At 42.2% G+C, this 24259-nt stretch overlaps 2 protein-coding genes across 3 annotated transcripts in view; one reads left to right on the top strand and one right to left on the bottom strand.

The window, feature by feature from the left end:
* The window catches only part of LOC141343759 (myomegalin), an 18680-nt gene extending 712 nt beyond the window's left edge, over positions 1-17968 (top strand). Inside the window, exons 2-27 of the mRNA XM_073848394.1 lie at positions 10-256; positions 801-943; positions 3354-3472; positions 3954-4078; positions 4161-4485; positions 4624-4861; positions 4935-5051; positions 5278-5516; positions 5811-6010; positions 6718-6953; positions 7486-7540; positions 7619-7854; positions 10090-10245; positions 10676-10885; positions 11064-11195; positions 11509-11625; positions 12001-12190; positions 12319-12443; positions 12620-12838; positions 12997-13098; positions 13356-13561; positions 13637-13780; positions 13875-14013; positions 15010-15056; positions 15181-15235; positions 16170-17968. Coding sequence (XP_073704495.1) covers positions 10-256; positions 801-943; positions 3354-3472; positions 3954-4078; positions 4161-4485; positions 4624-4861; positions 4935-5051; positions 5278-5516; positions 5811-6010; positions 6718-6953; positions 7486-7540; positions 7619-7854; positions 10090-10245; positions 10676-10885; positions 11064-11195; positions 11509-11625; positions 12001-12190; positions 12319-12443; positions 12620-12838; positions 12997-13098; positions 13356-13561; positions 13637-13780; positions 13875-14013; positions 15010-15056; positions 15181-15235; positions 16170-16294 — 4247 coding nt within the window. The 3' untranslated portion in view covers positions 16295-17968. The remainder of the gene's footprint in view (positions 1-9; positions 257-800; positions 944-3353; positions 3473-3953; positions 4079-4160; positions 4486-4623; positions 4862-4934; positions 5052-5277; positions 5517-5810; positions 6011-6717; positions 6954-7485; positions 7541-7618; positions 7855-10089; positions 10246-10675; positions 10886-11063; positions 11196-11508; positions 11626-12000; positions 12191-12318; positions 12444-12619; positions 12839-12996; positions 13099-13355; positions 13562-13636; positions 13781-13874; positions 14014-15009; positions 15057-15180; positions 15236-16169) is intronic.
* A 151-nt stretch (positions 17969-18119) lies between these two features.
* Positions 18120-23571, bottom strand: prkab2 (protein kinase, AMP-activated, beta 2 non-catalytic subunit). Of its 2 annotated transcripts, XR_012356885.1 has the most exons (9): positions 23478-23571; positions 22709-22893; positions 22282-22439; positions 21915-22008; positions 21716-21830; positions 21484-21617; positions 19714-19782; positions 19263-19627; positions 18120-19136 (listed from the first exon to the last, which is right to left on the bottom strand). XR_012356885.1 is itself a non-coding variant. In XM_073849880.1 (8 exons), the coding sequence occupies exons 2-8, from the start codon at positions 22859-22861 to the stop codon at positions 19550-19552; spliced, it is 801 nt and encodes a 266-aa protein (XP_073705981.1). In that variant the 5' UTR covers positions 22862-22893; positions 23478-23571; the 3' UTR covers positions 18120-19549. The 2 variants fall into 2 exon arrangements, 1 of the variants encoding a protein (XP_073705981.1); XM_073849880.1 differs by having other exon boundaries at positions 18120-19627.
* Positions 23572-24259: the final 688 nt, after the last annotated feature.

The raw sequence follows: 24259 nt of genomic DNA, 5'->3' as shown, positions 1-24259 counted from the left end.
AATCAGCAGGTAACATCACGAGACACTGGCCTGTACACGCATATAAGTGTGAATGTGTGTGTGCTTATGTTCTGTTGTGTGTGTGTGTGTGTGTGTGTGTGTGTGTGTGTGTGTGTGTGTGTGTGTGTGTGTGTGTGTGTGTGTGTCAGTGTGTCCTGCAGGAGCTCGTGTCGGAGCAGCAGGAGCTGAATGAAGCTCTGAGAGCCGAGAAGGAGGTTTATCAGAAGCTCAGACGCATCCAGAGTCAGGATGACAGGTCAGAACTCCAGTTCGTTCACACCGCGCTCTGCGTTTAAATCCATCATAAATCATGTTGATCTGTGTGTGTATGAATGTGTTGTCAAAATTGTGCCATTTTAATTTAGGAACACGCATGAATTAGAGGAGTTCAGGAAAGTTCTGTCATTCGTTTACCGTCGCTGCGCTCCAGATCCTTATGACTCTAGATCTGTTTTTTCTACGGATCTCAAAAGAGCTACTGCAGATTCGTGCTGCAGTTTTTGAAACTGAAGTTTCATGCACTTAAAAACTGAATCGCAGAAAACATCCGTGAGCTTTCAGAACCCACTGAAACCTGTGCGTCACGCTGAAAGCGGTTACGTGAAACAGCATTGATTAAAAACATCTCTTTTTGTGTTCCACAGAAGAAAGTAAGTCTGTATGACGACACGGGCGAGTGCGTGTTGACAGAATGTTCACCGTTACCTGAACTCTTCCTTTAAGAGCCGAAGTGCTGCTGGAAGCTGTGAAATCATCAGTGTGTCAGTCGTTCTGTTCTAACGCATCTGTGTCGTTAGCAGCGCTGAGAAGAAGACTCGAGCGCTACACGCCCAGCTGGACTCGCTTCAGGCGCTGCGCAAACAGCTGGAAGAGACCCTGGCGAGGACCCGCAAAACGGCGCTGGCGGTGGACCGGGCCGCACTGGTTCAGGCCGACTATGGAGGTGGGACACAGCAGAGTTTGGCCGGCGGGCCTGCTGACGCTAACTCTGAATGAACCGCTAACCCAACGTTGAAACGCTAGTCGAGCATGAAGACTCATGATGAGCAGAACTCTGGTTGATTCGTTTGTGTGTGTGTGTGTGTGTGTGTGTGTGTGTGTGTGTGTGTGTGTGTGTGTGTGTGTGTGTGTGTTATTCATTTATCCAGATGATGTTTGCCTGTCAGTGGTGTGATGTTTTATGTACTGTCTGCCTCATTCATGAATTTGAGTTCCAGAAATGCCTTTATGTTCCATATGAATTACACAGCCACCTTTTCTGAGACCAAACTCATCAGATCAAATGTAGAATCGGACTGTTCCCTCGACTGTGTGCGACGCCGCATGCGCTGCATGTCAGAGTAGCAGTAGTTTGGCTTTGTAACTTTAAGCACTTCAAGCCTTTTTTCTGTGACTGGAACTGTACGGGCCGATATTTTAGTGCCAAATGAGACTGACTTTAATGCATCATTTAGCTTGGTTTGTTCTTGTTTATGGAAATATGAAGTCTATTTAATGTACTTCAATCTGGAAAGAAATAAATATAACCAGATTTTTGGCCGGAATCTTTTGTATTTTATTTTATTCTGTTTTAATTTATTATAATTATTATTATTATTATTATTACTAGTAGTATTATCTGTTTTGAACAATAAGAAATCATTTTTAATCAGGATAGAGGTGATTCCTCACTTTCCTTTAGATTATTAGAAGATAAACTAAAACTAGTACTGATTTGACATAAAAACATCACAGGTGAGTATTCTTCAGAAAAGACTGAAGAGTGTTCAGTGTCATTTATTGTCGTTTAATTTCCACTAATATTCAATTGTGTTTTTTAATCAAACATTTTGATGATAATTAACCAAACAAACTCATTCACACGTGCATGCGGAGCGTTCATGCATCACATGTCTGCATGGCTGTGACTTTGTGTGGTTTGGTGACGATATGGTGAATTAAAATCATTAGCTAAATAAGTAAATTCAACATCTGAAAGGAAGCCAAACACCAAAGAAAGCAGATCTGCTGTTAAACTCGTTTTGTTCAATAAACTGCATTACACATACAGTAAATCACAGCATCTCACAGAAATCGTCATCCTCAGACGAGACACGAGACGCTCTGATCAAGCATGATTACTTTGGAAACTGAGAGACGGGTTATAATGTTGCACTTTAAGGATTTTGCTTTTAATCAGTAATAAAACACAAGTAAATATACATTGAGAATGTGGACATTGTCCTCTATAAACATTCCATACCTGCAGCTTAAGATTTGTCTTTGAGTCTAAAGCTTGATCTGACATGTAGATTCTGTATTAGTTTTGTGTGTAAATCATGAATCTGCAGGTCAGAGTTCACCAGATGTACTACTGTATGTACTTCCTGTTGTAAAGGTGACCATTAATGCAGCTGGTTTGGACTCTAACGGAGGCTTTGTGAACCTGTCACCTCTTAAATTAGCCAAGCAGAAGTGACTTTATTACACCGTCTCTGGGTCTTTGTACTATTATTAATATGAAACGCTTAATTTGTATTTATCTATCCTTTATGATACTCCATAAATACTCCATTCATACAGTTAGTCACATTATCAGCTTTATACACATCTGAAAGAGAATATTTGATAGACCCCATAATATGCCTCCAATAACCCTTTATTATGAGTGTTACTGAAGGTGGAATAAATCACAGTTTGATCTCTAGTGTCACATTTACAAACTGAAACGCCAGATTCCAGGTTAGTGATCGTTTCATAATCTAGCAGTACTACAGTAATAAACCTTTCTTTCTTTCTTTCTTTCTTTCTTTCTTTCTGTCTATTCTCTCTCTCTGCTGCTGTAGTTTCAGAACTTTCATGTAAACTCAGGTTATGTAACCAGAATAACAGAGCAGAATGTGACTTTTAAAGGGACAGTCCACCCAAAAAAGATTCTGTCATTTACTTAGCTTTCGTGTCATTTTTGATCTTTTTAGATCTGTGGAACACAAAGATATTTGGAGAAATGTTGGGGTAAAAATAACATTGAATCCCATTTACCTTTATTGTATGGAGAGAATAAAACATGACAAATGTTCTTTTGTGTTCCTTTAATAAAAGTCATATGGGTTTGAATGACAGAGTAAGGTAATTATGACAGAATGTCTGTTTTTGTGTGAACTCTCCCTTTAACGCTCAGTATGATGGGAGTGGTGATGAAGGAAGGAAGGAAAGGCAGCTGGACGGACAGACGTTAGGCAGGTCAGCTGATGATTCGGCTCTGGAAAAACAGAGAATCAGAATGAGACGACGACTGGACAACAGAGAAACAGACACAAATAAAAGAAAGATGAATAAAGAGGAATCTTAGTGTCTGTCATGTTTCCTTCTAGAATCCAGCAGTGATGAAGATGAAGATGATGATCGTGACGGCAGCAGCAGTGAAGAGTTCACGGACAGCATCGAGGACGATGACACCAAACTGACAGCTCAGAGTCTGGCGAGCTCACCGGTAAGAAGAAATCAGCTGGAGAAACGCCTCTTAATGAGCAAACGTTCCTTTTCAGAGTGTTTTCTATAAAGTGGTTTCTGATAAAGTTCAGAGTTTGGTCACCCATCTGTGGTTCAGACCTTTCAATTACTGGACCAGATAAAGGCCACACCATCCTTTAGATATTGGGTCCCATATTTTTGTGCCATTAAATTCACATCTGTGGCTTGAAAGCTGCTTTACCTCCAATGCTAGCGTACTTCTAAAAGACAGGGCCTTTAACTCGTATACACATTTAAAATCTAAAGCCTTCCTTTATGAGATATAATATTCTTTAGAAATGGGCTCATTCCTTTGATATGTTCCACCTGACTTCCTGTGTTAACAGGAAATACATCAACACGCATTGGAAACAAAACGGTGCTCACTGAGCCATTTCATGGAGTCTTTAACGTTTGTATGTGGTTAACGTAGCTCAGAGCTCACTGTTCTCTCCTGACAGAGATCTGAGGAGTTTGACAGAGCGGGAAGCTGGGCGGTGATGTCCCACAATGCATCAGAGGGGGGAAACCGAGACGAAAGCGAGACGCGTGAAGCGACGGGCTTCTCCTCACTCGCTCGCTCCAGGTACTAACATCCATCACCTTCAGATCGCTTCTGTTTGCTGACGTCTTCCTGCTCTGATGTGATCGTATCGTTGCTCTCGCAGGAGTCCGAAAGACAACGAGCCTGGGTTAGGAGCGGAGGATGAGGAATCTGTCAGGTGTCGAGGGTTGGAGAAGCGTGAAACAGATCGGCCAAACTCCCATGAGCCTCAGAGCGTCTACCGTACGTTCCGAGAGGAGGAGGAGGAAGAAGAATATGAGGATGAAGATGGAGAGGAAGGGGAAGATGTCAGGGCCCCTCACGGCAAGCGTGGGCCCCCGAGTGTGAAGCTGCGGGAGGGGAGGTGGAAGAGGAGGTGCACCAGGCCACATTCTCTGGACCTTGGTGCTCTGCTGTCTCACAGAGCTGCGGCCCATCACAAAGTTCAGGTAATAAATCATGCATCCTCCGAATAACTAGCACTGGCTAACCCTGACCAGGTTTATTTTAAGTACAGCGAAGTGCAGAGAGTAGCACTAAAATGTTCAGGTTAGAACATGGAGTTTGTGTGTTTGTTTTGTGATCAGGATGTAGAAATGGAGCGGGAGGTTGAGGGCGACAGCGGCGGTTCAAGCGCAGGAGGAGGCGGAGCCGTCGGGTTCTGGCAGCACGTGGAGGCGGGGCTTAGGGAGCAGGCGGAGCGTCTCCGTAGCGACCTTGCTGTGAGTCGTCAGGAGAGCCGCGAGCTGCAGGAGAGACTGATGGTGTCTGAGGCGACGGTGCAAGCGCAGGCCGAACAGCTGAAAGACTACAGAGAACTGCTGAGTGAGGACACACACACTCATACTCTCTCTCACACACACCTGTGCTATGTGCTGACTTGTTTTGTCTCTGTCAGCCGAGAGTGCCGTCCAGCAGGACAGTAAACAGGTGCAGGTGGATCTTCAGGATCTGGGTTATGAGACGAGCGGCCGCAGTGAGAATGAAGCTGAGAGAGACGATGCCAGCAGCCCCGGTAAACACTACCGTCTAAACTCACACCAGACACATTATGACTGTGTGAAAGTCACTCGTGCTTCTGTTTGCACGCTGTTCTAAGGGAATGCAACACCTTTGAAAAGTGAATAGTTGAATGTGAGAACGTCTTTTGCTTTAAAGACAGCAGCACTGGAGCTGACGTTCATGTGCCGACTGAGTGAAAGATCTCGCCTCACGTTTCTGCGTGTCCATCTGTTTGTCAGAGTTTGATGAGCTGGAGACGTGCGTCTCTCTCTCGGTTTCGGGGAGCAGACGCAGCGGTTGGCATGGAGACGGCGACGGTACGCAGACAGACGACCCGTCCTCGATGAAGCGTTTGGTGCAGGACCTGCGCGCGCAGCTCTCCCGCTGCCACAAAGTCATCCGCGGCCTGCAGCTGCGAGTCCGATCGCTCTCTTCCACCTCCGACTACGCCTCCAGCCTGGAGCGCACGCCGCGCAAGGTAACGCGCCAGTAACGTTAGCACTGATCTGTTACCAACGTCACAGCCGCCTCATTTACAGAATCACTTCAGCTCGATCACATCATACTTTGATACGTCACTCTAAAATACTCGACTGTGATTGGCCAGTCATTCTGTGGTCAAATATCTGTTACCTGATTTCCTGCACAGACACACTGAGTTCATGCTTTGGTCTCTCCCTCAGTTTTATAGTTTGCATTCATTCATGTGTTGATATAAAGCCACACGATCTTGTGGTGATGAACTCTGTGTCTGTCTGAACCCGTCGTTCAGGTGAACTGGGCGTTTCAGGTGACGGCGGCTCACAGCGGTCTGGATGAGGACGAGGGCTGGCAGTCGGACGGGCCGCTGAGACCCAGCCGCGAGCTGCAGGAGCTGGTGACCCGCGTGGCGCTGCTGGAAACCCAGATCAAGAGCTCCACGCCGGAGGGGAAGAGCGGCCCAGAGGACGGGAAATGTGCCACCTGGCCCGGGTGAGTCAAGTCAAGTCACCTTTATTTATATAGCGCTTTTAACAATACAGATTGTGTCAAAGCAACTGCACAGTGTTTAAACAGAACAATAGTGTGTAAGTTACGCAGTATTGTAAATAATCAATTTTCAGTTAAAGGCAGTTCATCAATGAATTCAGTGATATCATCATCAGTTCAGTTCAAATAGTATACGATATCGCTGGAAAGAGGCGCGTCGTGCTGTCGAGACACCTTACATTTCATTTCTGCAGCACTTCATGTTGTACTGATCGAGTCAAAGAAGCTTCAGTTTCCATTGTAAAGCAGATTTGCATCAGACAAGAGCGTCGTTATTCTGATCAGGGCCAATGGAAATCTTAAAGAAAAAAAAAGAGTAACTTTTTAAGTCTAGCAACTGGCAACAGTTCAGTTCAACAGCTTTGTGAAGTTTATCAGTTAGTAAACACATTCACTTTGGCTATAAGCAGCTCTACAGATGACAGTAGTGTGGTTATGTTCAGTGTTGACGTGTGTTTACGAGCCTCCGTCGATGAGTTCCTCCTGGTCTTCTGCTGTGTGTGAACCGTTGTGTCGCTCAGGGCAGATGCAGCAACAGACGGTGCAGGACTCGCAGCATGTATTGTTGTCGATTAGTGTTAAACGCATCCAGCAAAGCAACAAACTTTTCCTTTACTTTTCCTCTACATTCCCTCTTCCTGTTTGTACAGGAAGTACAACACACTGATCCAGGCACAGGCAAGAGAGCTGTCAAACCTGCGGCAGAAGATGCGAGAGGGGCGAGGCATCTGTCACATCCTCACGCAGCACTTGAGTGACACGACCAAAGCCTTCGAGGAGCTGCTGCGCGCCAATGACATCGATTACTACATGGGCCAAAGCTTCAGAGAGCAGCTTTCCCAGAGTTCCTCACTCGCTCAGAGAGTTAGCACCAAGATCAGTGGACGTGAGTGTGTGTGCAAACAATCCTTACACAAACATACTCAGAGACACCCACTCCTGATAATATGTGCTGTATTAACAACAGCAGCAGAAGCTACAACTTGTGCAGTAAAAACACTGTTATTAGACAGACTGAATTATTTAATCAGATCAAGTACTCAAGTTTTTTCAAATAATTAAACTAGATTTAAAAAACACAACCAGTTTTTCATTGACTTTTCATAGATTACATGATTGCATATTGACTACATTATTATTACACAACAGCAATAATGAGCTGTTCATTTCTTTGTTTTTCTATCCGTGTCTTTACAATTTGCTGCCAAAAGCTGAAATGTTTTTGTCAATCTGAATAAAAGAGTAGCAGACAGACACGATCGCTGTCAGAGACTGCTGTTCCTTACATAGTCGCATACAGAAATAAAGCTCAAATAGACACGTGGGAAATATTTCTGTTCTCAGGCTGTGATCGGATCCTTTCTTTAAATGTGTGCTGGTTTGTAAATATCATACAGAATTCTTTCTTTGGTCGTCAGGTGATCGTTCGGAGCAGCAAGATGATAAAACGGGTCACGAGCTGCTAGCGCTGAGGTGAGTGTCTCCTCTGGAATATAATATGCGTTAGTTCATTTCACTTTATTAATGACAGGTGATCGTGTTCTTCCATAGGTTGAGTAAAGAGCTTCAACACAAAGATCAAATCATCGAGTCTCTCCACACCCAGTTACAGCAGCGTCCAGACACGCCCTGCAGCAGCCACGCCCCCTCCGAGACAACAGACCAATCAGATTGCATCTCGTTCGTGTCCGACGAGAGAGGCTCCACCAATGAGGACGTGGACCTGTGTTCAGATATAGACGCCGCCAGTGAGTTTGCACAGGAGGAGCCCAGACCTAAAGACAGAGGTGTGAAATCCATGATCTCTCACACACGCATCTCCTAGAAATCTCAGCAAGTGTCAGCTAAAATCATAAATCCATGTAATTGCTTTACGTTAATGTGTCTCTGGAATAAGTGTAGTCACAAACAGCGTACACCATTAAATACAATTAAATTCTTTCTGTGTTTCTTAAGTCAAATAAAATGTATTTGTATAGCAGTTGTTACAAGACTCAGCTCTACAGAAAGTCATGACTATAATAACTATGAAAATATCAAATATAGCTACATCTAAAATTCTCTAAAATGGAATATATAAAAATGTTTGCAAGTCAAGTCACCATTGTTTATATAATACAGATTGTGTCAAAGCAGCTTAACAGTATTTAACAGGAAAATAGTCAAGTCAAGATTATTTATACAGCGCTTTTTACAATACAAGTTGTGTCAAAGCAACCTTACAGTATTAAAATAATAAAGTAAAATGTCAATAATAATGCAGTTCCATATTGCAACAAAGTCTAATTGGGGAGGACTCATCTGGTTCCCATGGCCTTGTGCCGGTGGCCGTTTAGGGTAGGAGTTCTTCCTTGAGGATCTGTCTCTGGGGCTCATCTAGTTGACACGGTATCCGCTGACATTCGGCTGTAGGTGTTGATCCACCATCTGCTCTAGGTTTGGACTGGATCCGGGGGACTGCAGTGACCGTCTGATCTGGATACAGGTGGCTGCGGTGACCTCGGAATAAGAAGGAAAGATACTGATATTAGCGTAGATGCCATTCTTCTTCTGATGCAACGAGTACATCAGGTGTTATAGGAAGTGTCCCTGGTTCCGGTTGACCTAAATAATGCAGCCTAACAATCCTTTAACGGATTTGGATTATGAAATATATTAAGTGTAGGCCAGGTTAAAGAGATGGGTCTTTAATCTAGATTTAAACTGACAGAGTGTGTCTGCCTCCCGAACAGTGTTAGGTAGATTGTTCCAGAGTTTGGGCGGTAAATGAGAAAATGATCTGCCGCCCGCAGTTGATTTTGATATTCTAGGTATTATCAAATTGCCGGAATTTTGAGAACGCAGCGGACGTGAAGGACTATAATATGATAAGAGCTCGCTCAAGTACTGAGGAGCTAAACCATTCAGGGCTTTATAAGTAATTAGCAAGATTTTGAAATCTATACGATGTTTAATAGGGAGCCAGTGCAGTGCTGACAGAACCGGGCTAATATGCTCATACTTTCTGGTTCTAGTAAGATCTCTAGCTGCTGCATTTTGGACCAGCTGGAGTTTGTTTATTAAGCGTGCAGAACAACCACCCAATAAAGCATTACAATAATCTATCCTTGAGGTCATGAACACATGAATTAATGTTTCTGCATTTGACATCATGAGCATAGGTCGTAATTTCGATTAGATGAAAAAATGCGGTTTTGCAAATGCTAGAAATGTGTCTTTTGAAGGAAAGATTGCTATCGAATTGCACACCTAGGTTCCTGACTGATGACGATGAATTGACAGAGCAGTCATTGAGTAATAGACTGTGTTTTAGGTTATTACATGCGGAGGTTTTAGGTCCAATAATTAACACCTCTGTTTTTTCAGAATTTAGCAGTAAAAATTTCCTTGCCATCCAATTTTTTATTTCAACTATGCTTTCTGTTTTTCAAATTGGTATGTTTCGCCGGGCCGTGAAGAAATATAGAGCTGCGTATCATCTGCATAACAGTGAAAGCTAACACCATGTTTCCTGATGATATAAAATGAAAATAGTGTGTCAAAGGAACCAAAACTCCATCTGTGATAGAAATGCCACAAAAACATTAAAAACTGGGTGTTCATTTAAACATGAAAATGCACAAACTTTTAGGATTTTGGAGAATTCAAAACAAAGAAACTTAACATTTATGGAGTGACTTACATCAGAATAGATGTCCTTGTCTTGATGATCATTGTTCATGTAGGTCCAGTGCTGCTGTCATTAAAACAAGAGACAAAACAGAACTAAAACACGAATTCTGAAAATTACAATCAGCTTTTCTTTCTGATGATTTTTCAATTGTGGTCTCAGTCTGTTAATGTGGCTGTTGCTCCAAAACCTTCACAGTGTGTGTTTTATCCTGAAAGATCATGATGAGGTTCTCATTACCGCGGTACTGCCGTCAGTCCGGTGTCTCCTCCTACAGGACGCATGTAGACAGGGCAGCAGTATGTGATTGACACAAACAGAGATACATGCATCTGTGCTCCACCGTCTGCAGGCGAGTTCACGGGCCTCTTGTCCAGCTCACAGCCTCTGATCCGAACCCAGAGCTGGTCTGCTCACTCTAACCCCATGACCTTTGCCCCCCTGACCTGCCCTGACCCCGAGCGCAGGATCCCGACCGTCCCAGCGCAGCGGAGGCCGCCCATGAGAAGTGAGCACACAGCACGTGTGTGGGATTGAGTGTGTTTGTTCCTGACTGACTAACACACTTTGTGCTGCGTCTAACTGACTGTTACTGCAAACCTGCGAACAGACGCAACCAGGATTTTGTTGAGGACATTAACATTCAAAGTAAATAGATTCAGTTTCATTATGCATCACAAACTCTGGCGAGCCATGATGTGAGCGATCTGAAGTTTCACGGAAACCCCTCGTTTCTGCACAGGTTATAGATCCAGAGATTCTCTCGTGAAATGTGTCGGCAAAGCGACTAGATACCATTCATTTATTCCTATCTCTTATTATTTATTCATGACTTGGCAGATTCTGGTGATATGAGCAGAAGTTAATGTTTTCACCTGATAGAAACCAACAGTTTACAGAGTCGTCCTGAATTTTTTGCTTCGCTCTTTCTCCAACAGCTTTCAGCGCGCCTCACTCGCTCTCTAGCTATCAGCTGACCGCGCACACGCCCCATTCCATCGATTACACGCCTGTATCCCATCATGCACTGGGAAACGGTGGAGGACCGTCTGTGCAGACAGATGCATTGTGGGACATGGAGAATATGATTCAGTCAACTAGAGGTTTTGATGGATCATCTTATTATCAGTCTGGGAACAGCCAATCAGGTGTGTGTGTGTGTGTGTGTGTGTGTGTGTGTGTGTGTGTGTGTGTGTGTGTGTGTGTGTGTGTGTGTGTGTGTGACTGTCAGCAGCTCAATTAGCCATTTAAATCAAAACAAACAACAAGGACTTATTTTCAAGTTCATGTTCAGTAGCTGTAAATATGATGTGGTGATACTGACAGGTGTAGACGTGATCGAGGAGCATCTGAGAGAGATCCGATCTCTGCGTCAGCGACTGGAAGATTCCATCAGAACCAACGAGAGATTGAGACAGCAGTTAGAGGGACGTCTGGCCACAGCGGCGAGAGACACAGGTGTGTGTGTGTGAGACACTCATATATCGACGTCACATTCATGACAACGATCAGTAATTAGACCGCAGAGCATCACATGACTGATTTGCAGAACAGCATGATTGTGAGTGTTGTTTTTATACAATAGTTCAGTGAACTCAATAAACAGTAAATCTGTGTTCACTCTGATGGCTGATTACTGAGCTGCTTTATACAAAACATACAGTTTAATTTTAATTTGCTTTATACAGAGTTTAGATTGAGTCTGTGTGCTTGTTACACATTTCAAACATAAACCAAAGGCTCATTTTGTCTATGTGTGTGTGTTTGATAGTGGCTCCAACCAACATCTTCATCCAGAGTCATGATGCGGTCAGCCAACTGACTAATGAAGTCCGAGCATTAAAGGAGGAAAATCTGGCACTACAGTCAAGGTTACAAGCGAGCAGAGGTACAAACACACACACAAATAAAACAAAAATGAATTGAGGAATGGCTCAGATAAGCGAGACATGCGTACTGTTGCGAACAGGGACGGGTAACGCTGGACTAGACAACCTGTAAGAGCTGATTTATCACTGTTTAGCTGCTCTTTTACTCAGTCCAGTACTACTTTGTGGACAGTACTGCCAAACATAAGTGTAACAAATCACATGCATTCAATGCTTCTGCTAAAAGAAGATATGTATTTCAGCAAAACAAGCTCATTAGTTCACATGAATCATATTACTTTTTTAATTTGCAAAATTAACATCGCTGTCTGTAGGACTCTTAATTTTAATATTTAATTTATTAATAATTTGACTTTGACATTTGTGTGATGCAGACAGCAGCGAAGAGGCGGAGCAGCTCCGGGAGGCGGTGCTTTCTGGGCGTGTCCGTCTGCAACAGGCGGAGTTAGAGGCGGAGCAATGGAAGGAGGAGCTGAGGAGGCTGCAGACACACAACTGTGAACAAAGTCAACAAATCCAACAACTGCGACAGGACAGACAAAACAGTCAGGAGCACAACAACAGGTCAGAGAAACCATGTGAGCAGTTACAAAGAGCAGTGTCAGTAGGCGGTTTCTGGTCACTGTGATTTGTATCTTAATGATAAATGTGACACGTGAATGAAGGCTGTGTATCTGCTGATCTGTGTTTAGACTGCAGCACGAGGTCACTTTACTCCAGCAGCAGTTAGCAGAGAGCAGACAGCTGCTACACTCCCTACAGAGTGAACTACGGCTGTACGACCGTGTGTGTGGTGTCAGAAAGAGTGCCGCTGCAGGTAACTAGTCACTAGTCTGATTTGCTATCGTGTGAAATGTAATGCAGTGCGTGATGTCGAATACTAAGCACTAGATTATCAGCACACGACAGTTTCCAGCTGCTCAAAACAAATGATGTTGATTTTATCATCCAGTCGGTGCATTGAGGCTCTCTCTCTGTCTGTCGCTGGTTTAGGGTTTGTGTGTGACGTGCGCTGCCCGACGGTGGAGCTCGGGGAGCTGCTGGTGGAGGTTCGGGCTCTAAGGGCCCAGCTGGAGCGCAGCGTACAGGAGAACAGTGCTCTACGAGCTCAGCTGCAGAAACAGCTGGATCATGCCATCGATCAGCGCCCGTCACCCATCATTCCAGCCAGTCCGCTGCGGGATGTTCTTTACCGCCGACAGCTTCTCCACGGTAACGTCTGATTTCACTTTGACTGTTTTGCACGTGATGTCTAACAACGAGAAACACTGACGTGTGACGTGTCGGCCTGCGTCCTGCGGTTTGTCAGTAATGTTTGGTGTGAACGGACGTGACGGGTTTGTGACTGACCGCTCTGCCGTGCTCCACAGACCCGTCTCCTTCTCCTCCTGTCAGAGACGTGGGTCCGTTTCCCGCCGGGCCTCTGTACTCGCCGTACTCGGAGATGGAGGAGAGCGCCGTGAACACTAACGGTGTGTGTACGTACTAACCCTGACTGCAGCTGGGATGCTCATATCACTGATGTTTCACTGAAGCTGGAATGCAGGCCTATCAAGTAGTTGGAATTACAATTGAAGTCATTATTGTTTACATTATTATTTTCTGCTGAGAAACAGTATAATTATACTTGGCTTCTCTCTTTAATCTGGTCATTAGTGGTACTGCTTGAGGAATGTTTAAGCGCAGTAATTAGGTTGATGAGAAGAATTAAAAACCGTCTTCTCTTCAGACTCACCGGAGCCTCATGCCGATCTGGAAGGAGAAGCTCCGGACGGCTCGTTCGCCAACCGTAACGGGCGGCACGCGGTGGGTCACGTGGACGACTACAGCGCTCTGCAGCAGCAGGTGTTGGAGGGCCGGTTGCTGGTGCAGCGGATGGAGGCGGCGCTGCAGTCCAGTCTCAGCTCTGCCCTGCTGGACATCAGCGGAGGGAAGGTGATGCTCAGATGCCGCGGACAGATCGGAGCGCTTATGCAAACAGCGGTCGCGTCACACGTCTCTCTCTTACAGGTTCTGGACTACAACACAGTGAAGATGCTGCTGTCCGACACCAAGACCCTGTGTCAGATTCTGGACGAGGCCGTCTCTCTGCTCAAGATGTTCTGGCGGGCGGCACTGCCGAGCAGCGACGGTCCCGCTCGCCTCGTTCAGAGGGTTTGAACTTCAACATCATTCAGTCAACATTGATTGAGCCTTAAAAATCAAATGCATCATAAATGTGAATAAATGTGGTACTGTTTCCTTTCAGGAGCAGTCCATGCGGGAGGAGATCCAGTCGCTGCGTTTGCGGATCGCCGAACAGGAGGAAGTTCTGCAGGGAACCATCCAGCGTTTACGCTGCACCAACCGAACCAAAGAAAGCATGGAGACCTTTATCGTCAATCAGCGTGAGTCCAAATGTGAAACAAACAGTGCTTTTCAGCTTTTTTAATTCTATAATAGGCAGACATTATCATATATCATATATATTATCATAAACATCCTTTATTGTTATAAAAATACCAATCAGATACAGAAAATATATCATATATATAATATAACAATCATATGTCTGTTTCCTTATATATTTCATGTGTAAAACAGTAGAAAAATGTTTCAATCATTTTTTATTAATACGGAAGATCTAGAGAGTGAGCGCGCTCTGACTCGTATAACACTCGCACGTGTGGAAAAAAACAGACAGTGTTCTCCTCCAGATCATAACTCGGTGGAGAATTATTAGAAATTATATAAAGAACTTGAGATTAACCATCTATTCTCAGATGCGATGATAACAACAGCGCATCCTCTTCTCTCTATAATGCTCAGATCTTATTGGACGGCAGTGTTTTCTCTTAGCGAAACTGAAAAGATTTGCCGGACTGGTTGTTAAAAAAACATTCTGTATTTCGGTGCGTGAATGTTCACGGTCTATATGAAAGCATCCATAGGAATCCGTTGTTGTTGTTCCAGCGCGTCATCTCGTGCGATATTCGCTTTTTCGCGCTCACTGTGGAAAGGCCTTAATACTCTTCACTGTATGCTCAGAAAACACTGCCTGGGAAACGGCATGAGTTCTTACATGGCTTAATGTGTTTGAAATAACTATTGTTAGTATCAAGCACATCACGCAGTTAGCAACAGTACAATGCATTTTACGGCATTTGTGCCCATAGGGAGGAATGAAAGCAAAACAAAAAAAAAATTATTTAACTTGCTGACTGCAGCTAGTCTCACTATTTCAACAAAAAGCAGTCAGAAGCTCAGGGCCGATAACTGGTCCGCTGGATCACCTTCGATGTGTTTCTGTAGTTTGAGGTTTGTCAAATGGTGTTTGGTGTTTATGTGGTTTAGTGTGATGATATTATCAGCTCTGGGCTTTAACAAATACGTCTGTCTTACAGTTTCCCGGACGCGAGATGTGCTGAAAAAAGCGCGAGTGAATCTAGAGGTTAGTGTTGGCTTTCACCTCAGATACGTTGTGTTCAGTGCTGTTAGTCTTGTGTTTGTCCCTCATCTTGAATCTCGACCTTCTTTCTTTCTTCTGTCTTTCTTCGATTTTTCTCATTTTCCAGAAGAATGAGCTCAGGATTTCCTCTCTAAGCTCCTCCTCTTCCTCTCTTTGCCATGGTAATGGTCTGGTTTGTGCCGTGTGTGTTTTTGCTCATGCCGCTCGTGCCGTCAGTGCTTTACTACTTCCTTCCGTGATATCAGTCATGTGACCTCATGGGTTGCTCATGAGATTTATCACACGTGCTGCTCGCCCCACTGTCATCATAAAACACGACTAGTGATGCATCGAAATTCATTTTTCTCTAAAACAAACCAAAGTTTTAGTTTTGGGTTAGGTTACCCTAACCCTAATCAACACACATACTGAGTTGAAACATTTAAATTGCACATGATGCTGTTTATACTGTGGCTCTACTCTGATTTGTTGTTGAAATATAAACATTTAAATGGTGGCTGTAATAAAAACTTGTTTTTATTATGGATTTTTTCAAATGTGCAATAAACAATGAAGACAACAGGATAAGCAAAACTATATTAAACATGTAACACAGTGCATATATTCAACAAAATGCACCTCTTCAGTTACTTTCTCTAGCTGACTATTGAGTTTACAGATATTGAATGATTTTCTCGAGGTAAATGTGACGTTATTCCAACACTCGCATTCACACAGTTAACAAGTAGTTTATCCTCATTTGAGCATGAAACAGACACTGACAAGAAAGCGCTAATCAAACATTTGGTCAGTAATTTCGGCCCTACAGAACTGGTTGAATATTTGGTGTCATGAACAATTTCGGTGCATCACTGAATGATATAGCATGTGCTAACAAACCAATCAACTGAACGCGTTCAGAATATTATTTACAAATGGTTGAAAAACATTACAGAATCTTCAGACTGACTCTCTGTGTGTGTGTGTGTGTGTGTGTGTGTGTGTGTGTGTGTGTGTGTGTTAACCTCAGAAATGCATCTCAACTTTCCCTGAAGTGATTCTGATAATCAGTGGGATTGATTATACGGTCATGTAGGTTCTTTCACTCTTCTCCAGGTAAAGTCTTCACAGGCGCGTCCGCAGGTTCTCCTCCTTGGGGTCGCGTGACCCCCGCGTTTTCTGCGATCGCCGTGGAAACGGCCAGTCTGCAGCTACCTGCCAAGAAGCGTGTCAGGGAGTGACTTCAGCTTTCTGCCTCCCGTTAAACCAGCCGTCACAACCGGTCAACACCCCGAACTCACCCGCCTTACCCTCTTCTGTCACAAACACTTCTGTGTGATTTTACCTCTTTCTGTTTAACGCTGGGCCATTAAAATCCAGATGCCTATTGATTCACAATTTGTGAGAAGACAGTATTTATCTTTTGCCACGAGACAGAGAGGAAACACATTCTTTACTTTATGAGATATAAACAGACTGCCACAGAATTCCCTCGAGCGTCTCAGGGATTTTTGGCAAAAAAAAACCGTAACGATCACGGAGCCGGTCAGCATGTGAGCCGTTCTGAGCGCTGACCGCTGCCAACGCGCGCCATCAGACGAAACTGCAAATAAAGCATGTGAAACAAGTGCTTTCATTGAATGTCACACTGCTGTCACGTGCTCGACATTGTGCCATATATTGTGCCACTGTTAGAACTAGTATGATTATTGATATTGTCATCATTATCCAGTGCTACTGATTGAAATGGAATGTTACGTTTAGTATTTGCATGATGGAGGTCCGTTAAAAGAAAGTACACTTGTTTATTTGTGAGGTGAGGTTCACCAAACATGCCAAAGTTTGCGTGGTTAATTACCCTCATTTCTGCTGTTGATATTGACTTCTGTATGTAAATGGATTTCAAGTAATCTATGTTTACTAGCACTATTTGAACAACCTTGTAGGAATTGTGGAGGAGTGCTTTGGGTGTCTTGGCATCGCTTACGCCAGAGATATACGAACTTCGTTCACAAGCAAATATATAAGTTGAGAACACAATATAGAAAGTTGTGATTTTCTTTATTTGCAAAAATTAATATAAAATTTGAGTTGACACTGATTTGTTCACAATTCTACACATTCAAAAATATTGAATAACAGTGTTGAAGATTTCTGAACTAGAGATTGCAAACTTTGGCAGGGGATTGGTGGGACCAGAGCTGCTGATGTCACGATCACGTAGCCAATCACGATCACAGATGTTTCTTTATCGTGTGTGCTGTATATTTTTTTCCCAAGCTGTATATATATAGGCCTGCTTGTTGTTTTAATTTAGCGGTGTGGGTCAATCTAGTCAATATTCGCTATAGAATATGCAAATTTTTAAAACATGGGTAGCTGTGCAATAGCCATTTGATCATGATGTGAGACATCATATAGATGCATTTACTGTGTACATTACACCAACTTATAAACCGTAGAAGTTGCCTAAAATATTGCAGAGTTGCCTTGCCTGAAATCTCTTGCATAGGATGAAAACATAAGCTTGTAAGTGAATGTTGCTTTGCCTTTAAACAGCCATGTAAGTGATTTCTCTTCAGAGAGAAATGCAATATCAAACTTTTAATGGCCTTGTAAGCGCTCCACAGTATTTGAGTCTCTTATCACTTTATTCAGAACCACAAATGAGAAGTAACCCGAGAGACTGAAGTGATACGGGAATGTTTTGGATGAAATACCAAAGCCAGAGGGGGAAACAGAAACTTGACTTCAGGACGAGAGCAAAATAAGCAGCATATGTCGGTTCTGAAATCTGTATAGTATGTATATAGTGCTTGAAGGCTCATTTGTTGCCATGGTTACTGATGTTATTGTGTAATGTAACAAAAGACTGCCGACGCAAGAGCCAATCAAACTCTGTGTCTGAAGCTGATGAAAATGTGCCATGTATTATTTCAGCTGAGTTAAAATAGGAATAAACTATAGAAATGCATTTGTTTTCATTTTGCCTGTGAATGTTACATAAATGTCAAGTTTTGAAATGTGTACAATAGTTGTTTATGTAAACAAACAAACAACATCAACTAGAATGGTTCACTTTATTAATTTCGGAAGTAAAACATCCATCATTTATAATGCATAGCTCAACAAATAAATTATCAGTACATTTGATAAAAGGAAAAGAAGAAAAAAAAAAAAAAACGCACACTTCAAGTTAGTGGACTTTCCCTCAAAATAATATCCTGAAAAGCATTTAAAGCTCTTGGTGTTGCCATTATACCAGAAATCACACTTGCACCATATGATTACAGTTACAGGTAACATCTTTGGAGTGAACAAATCTTCAACGCCACACTAAACAACTCACAGCAAACAAATGAAAAGCTCATCAATAGAATTGATATCATCCTCCTCCGCATTAAAAAAAATCCTGATGAGATCACATATTACATTTCTGTTTCAGCATTTAATATTGATAACCAGAAAAGATAAAAACAAACATTTCACACTACAAATAATTAATACAGACAAACATTGTGGCCACACATATGTGGATGCCTCATTCTTAGTGAACAGGTCTGTGTATTCCAGTAATTCTAGTCAAAATGAATCTTAAGGATACACATGCAGAGCATTCTGTGCTCCCAACTTGGAGGACTCATGAGTCTTCACTGCCAGAAAGACCAGACCTGAACACCACTGAAACAGGCCAGCTAGCCTTAGGGGTCCACATATGTTTAGCCAATATAGTATTTAGCATAAAATTAATCATTGAAACAGACGCAAAAAATACATTCATGCTTGATAAAATAAATAAAACATGTTTGTGTGCCACAGTGAAACACATCTAAAGTGCTCGTCAGACAGCATCATGGTGAAATTCAAACCACATGCAGTAAAACTCCAAAAAACTCACACAGTTCAAAATGTATTTGAGCCACTCTGTGATGCTGCTGGAAATGTGTTTAAATCTGATCAGTCTTCCCTTAAAGTTTCCTTTTGTTTAAATCATAACGCAGCTCCGCTCAAAGCACATTCATGGGTTCTGTTAGGAGCGCAAATACGAAATGCTGCTTTGTTTGCCTGAAACCTCCTTTCGTTCTGAAAACAGACGCATAGACATGCATGTCTTTCCCTCACTTTACAAAATGAATTATGAGACTGTAAACTATAAAAGCTTAGATCATTACATTCAAATGTTGATCTGTGGCGAAACACAAAACTTACACTCATTTGTATTTAGAAACTCCTTCTGTCTTCAGGTTTCAAATATATGGATCCTGAACGACAGCTTTTAAGAAACTGCTTTGAACAGATTCAATTCTGGCTTTCAAGACTGTAGTTGCAAAATGCTGCACTGAAGATGGCAAACAGGAAGTCCTTGTATTGAATGACAGGACACACACAGAGCACTGCTGAAGTCTCAAGCTGACAGAATCACTTCTCATGGGTTTATAGTGCAAACTGGATTATGGTGGATGCGGACTGTAGATCGTGTTTTATCCACAGCTTATTTAAATAGGCTTGTACAGAAGAGACGTCACATATTTCTTCTTATAGCGATGAGTTGCGCTGAGAACCATCACACCGTCCTGAGACAGAAAACGTTCAGTCACGATCAGTGATTTATAGGAGTGTGTTTGGAAGCACACGGCTGTTATAGAGGTGTGGAACGTACCTTTATCGAGAGTGCGTACAGATGATTGAGCATCACATGGTTGGGTTCTGGCAGCAGGGCAGGATCACACTGAAACACGGAAAAACTGACCGTTAAACGACGCTTGCCAGTCTCCAACTAAATTAAACAGAGGAGTTTCGTTCAGCCTCATACACAGAATTCAGCCAAACCACACGATCCTTACACAGAACCACAGTTATCTACCTCGACTGACATGGTCCAGGGCTGCGTTTCCCAAAAGCATCGTAAGCTTAAGTTGATCGTAGCTCCATTGGATTTAATGGGTCTACGATGTACTTAAGCTTACGATGCTTTTGGGAAACGCAGCCCAGACTGACGTTTTTGTATTTAGAAAGGCAAGATGCAGGAACTTTTATAAAAATATAGCTCATGGGCTAAATTGACTTTTTGTCTACACACAATAAAGATTAATGAGTATAAAAAGCTGAGAGGAAAAACCAAGAGTTTGTTTTATCATCATCACTGGCACTAGAGCTGTCGCGGTAAAGGAATTTCCCTTGCGGTAATTTTGAGTGGCTCAGTAGCCGATATGCGGTATTACAACCATATATATATATATATATATATATATAATTGTGTGTAGGCTCTTACAATGTAAGGTCATACTCAGAAATCAATAAACAGTTAGTGCGCATCCTCTAATCTAACAGGACAAGAGACTTTTTCTGTCACTATTTCACCTGCGTGTTCTAGGCGAGCTGTCAGTCGGTGCCGTTTCGTTGTTACGCCACAAGATGGAGGCAAGAGACTATCTTTGAGTGAGTCTTTAATCCGTTCATTCAACTAAACGTTCAAAAACGCTTATTTATTCAAAGAGAGACGTAAAGAAACACGATGTTGAAATCATTTTAACTTTAATCACCACTTTTAAAGGATCAGCTGACCAGCAGAGCATCGATGCTAAGACAGAGAGATTTCACTTTCCTTGGACATGACAAGCTAGTTTCACATATGTGACCCTGGACCACAAAACCAGTCATAAGGTTAAATTTTACAAAACTGTGATGTATACATCATATGAAAGCTCAATAAATAAGCTTTCTATTGATATATGGTTTGTTAGGATAGGACAATATTTGGCCGAGATACATCTATTTGAAAATCTGCAAAAATCTAAATACTGAGAAAATCACCTTTAAATTTGTCTAAATTAAGTTCTTAACAATGCACGTTACTAATCAAAAATTACATTTTGATATGTTTACAGTAGGAACTTTACAAAAAATCTTCATGGAACATGATCTTTACTTAATTTCCTAATGATTTTTGGCATTAAAGAAAAATCAATAATTTTGACCCATACAATGTATTTTTGGCTATTGCTACAAATATACCCCAGCGACTTAAGACTGGTTTTGTGGTCCAGGGTCACATTTATACCTGACTTGAACTGAAAGACAGAAGCAGGTAATCGCACAAGCTCAGTCGATCTGTCTCTCATTCGCAGTCTGTTTAGGTTTGTTAAGTGCATATCTACTGAGCCTCATTATAAACACATTATGTTATCATTACTAACTTATTACTAATTTAATATTCAGCACACAGGCATTAAGTGAGAAGGGCAAAACCTTAGGAAAAAAGAAAACAGTCAAATATCGCGGTTGTTGCATTCCTCTGCGGTTATGCACGTCAATAGCGCGGTATTGCAATATCGCGGTTATCGCGACAGCCCTAACTGTCACATTTGTTACTCGGGTGCTTTAGCAATATTATATATAGTGCTGGCAGTAAGACAGAGAGGATTCTCACCGATATGTTGGTGTCTTTGTTGAGTATGACTTGTAGGAGGTGAGGCGGCAGGATAGGAGGCGCTTTGAAGCGCTCCTCGGGTCTGAACATGTACACTTCCTGTCTGTACGGCCCAGGCGGAGAGCTGGACAGATCTACACACAGACATCCGTGACTGTGATCTTATATCCAACACAGGTGTTTGTGTAATGATTATAATAACTTGCGGAGTCATTCTGACAGATGCTCTTACCTGATGTATCGGAGCACTCGAGAGAGTCCACCTGCAGCGCGTCAAACACCTCAAAATCAGATTTCTTCACATGGATCAGATTGTTAATGGTGCCCATCTGACTGGTGACAACAGGCTGAAAAAAAAAAACACATGCATTTCAATCAATTTCAGACAGACATCATGGTTTAAATGCAGACCATTATACAGATTTAGTCACCTCAGCAGGGTCATGAAGCCACTGGCCGTCCACAAAGAATTTGTACTGATGTTCACCCTCAAGCAGGTCCAAGATTGCTACAAAATCATTATGGCTTGAAGAAAAACAAAAACAAAAAAAACATACATATTTACATATAAAGAATTCATAAAACAACAATGTGTGATGTTCTGTTCATTATGATGGTTTACGCCAGAGATCCATTCTTCTGCAGGGTTTAGCTCTAACCCTAATCAAACACACCTGAGCTAATCAAGGATCATTAGAGAATCACAGGGAGGCGAGTTTGATCACGGTTGGAGCTAACCTCCAGTGTAAGATTTGAGGAACCCTGGTTGACGCTGTAGAAAAACGAGTGAACAGACACCTTTTATTCATGGGGATCTTGCTGCTCCAGTTGTTGAAGGAGCCGGTGATGTACACCTCTTTCCCTCCTCCGGCCCAGCGGATCACTGTGGGTCGAGCCTGCGGACCCGTCTTCACCATGTCCTCTAAATCTGGAGCAAAGTCCTTCTCACCTGCGCTCTGGCACAACAGAGACGTCTTTGAGAAATGATTGGACAGCAAACTCACAACAGCGAATTAAGTGCTGCGTCAAAGAAGGTCAACTAATCAGAACCGAGTCTTGATTACTGTTTCCATATAAATAGACTGTTTAATTGTAAGAGAGAGGCTGGAAGATGGTTATGATGATGATAGTGAAATGGACAAATGTGTATGAGCCCTTTTAGCTTAATACTTGCTTTACAAAGTCATGCGTGTTTACAGCATTACTTAAACGTGTCCTTGCATACTTTAGATTCTGGTCCATGTGTGTTGAAAATATTGGGGTCATCGGTGCTGTCCATCATTTTGCTGGGCTCCAGGTCTTTGTGTCCACCGCTGTCTGACCGATGGGTTTTTGCTCCATGCCGATCTCCAGACACACGATCGCTGGTGTTCCCCATGATGGATGAGATTTCTGTACAATCAGCCTTTGCTACAGAAACAAACAATCAGTATATAGTTCCTCCAGGGATTTTACTGATGGTGTAACAAACATACGTTACTGCAAACACTTCATTACATTTCGATTATCAGTGTTTCTGAAACTCAAGAAATGACTCATCTCTACAAAAATGTAAAGGTTTTTTCAACAGACTCTGTATCTTAAAAATAAATGTGATTAGTAAAACCTAAAATTCTCTTTAATTATTTCACGAACAAAACGCGACTGCATTTCCACAAAGTTAGAAAAGATTTGACCCTTAAACTCAGAAACTGTCAACACACATCTAAACAAATACTGTATGTGACTAAAAACCCAAAACATTACAAACGAACTACTAAAGCAAAAATATCGCATGACCGCCGTTAAACGCTTACAAGATGAGTGTGTTATGTTTAGATATTATGTTTGTTTATGTAAGAGAAATAAGTGTTATCGATGGGGAGCTCGAGTTTGCTAGCTGTTAGCATGCTGGTTAATCAATCATTCACATTCGGAAGAAAATACCACAATATGAACTGCATCTGTTAAAGTGTTTGCAGTAAAGAAAAAACGTAAAACTGTGCGTTCAATACCGCAGATGAACAAGAATGAATATTAACGTTACTTCCTCTGCCTCAAACAACCGAAGTTTAACAACATACTGCAACCTGATCCTGAACTACGGCGAGACCAACGGTCCAAAACGGGTCTTGATTACGAAACGCGCTCTGGCTTTTAATTCTTTAGATTTATGTTGTGGACAAATTATTACATAGACAAGATATCATGGGCGTATAACACACAGCAGACGTGTCATCTTACGTAATAAAACTCGTCACTGCACTTTTTCATAGAACAAATATGAATAATTGTAATTGATGGCTACAAAAATGTCCATATATATATATATGCAATTTTGGTCCTGGAGGGTTACTGTCTTGCAGAGTTTAGCTCTAACCCTAAACAAACACACCTGCCTGTAGCTTTCTAGTGATCTTGAAGACATTGATTAGCTTGTTCAAATGTGAACTTAGGTTAAAAATATATAAATCATGCTTATTTACAGCACGATTTATATGTTGGAAATGTAAATCAGACCATTTGAGAACCCAATGTGACAGCTTGCTGGAATCAGTTGAAAAAACAGAACAACTGCTGGAATGAACTTTTATATGTTTGCTGTGGTGCATCATGGGAGGTGGGAGAAACCAACTGTGCAGGATAAAGGGGATTATTGGATGGTTTGTGTGTGTATTTTATTTTAATTGAACTGCTTTACAATGATGGATCTATTGTTGTGTAATAGTTTATATATTTTTTCATTAGGGCATGTACAAAAGGCTTAGAATATTGAGGTTTGTTTATTTGGTGAATT

Source organism: Garra rufa, chromosome 10 (genome assembly GCF_049309525.1).
Source record: "Garra rufa chromosome 10, GarRuf1.0, whole genome shotgun sequence".
In the NCBI taxonomy this organism is placed as follows: Eukaryota; Metazoa; Chordata; class Actinopteri; order Cypriniformes; family Cyprinidae; genus Garra; species Garra rufa.
The sequence above is the reverse complement of the archived record's forward strand: the minus strand, read 5'-3'. Positions and strand labels throughout refer to the sequence as shown.

What these genes read in the sequence shown, in the direction of transcription:
- prkab2 (XM_073849880.1), bottom strand. Translation starts at nt 22,861, where the DNA reads ATGGGGAACACCAGCGATCGTGTGTCTGGAGATCGGCATGGAGCAAAA. An exon ending in AAGATCCCCATGAATAAAAG is followed by an intron (nt 22,009 to 22,281) that starts GTGTCTGTTCAC and finishes TTTTTCTTCAAG; the next exon opens with CCATAATGATTTTGTAGCAA. An exon ending in GGCTTCATGACCCTGCTGAG is followed by an intron (nt 21,831 to 21,914) that starts GTGACTAAATCT and finishes TTTTTTTTTCAG; the next exon opens with CCTGTTGTCACCAGTCAGAT.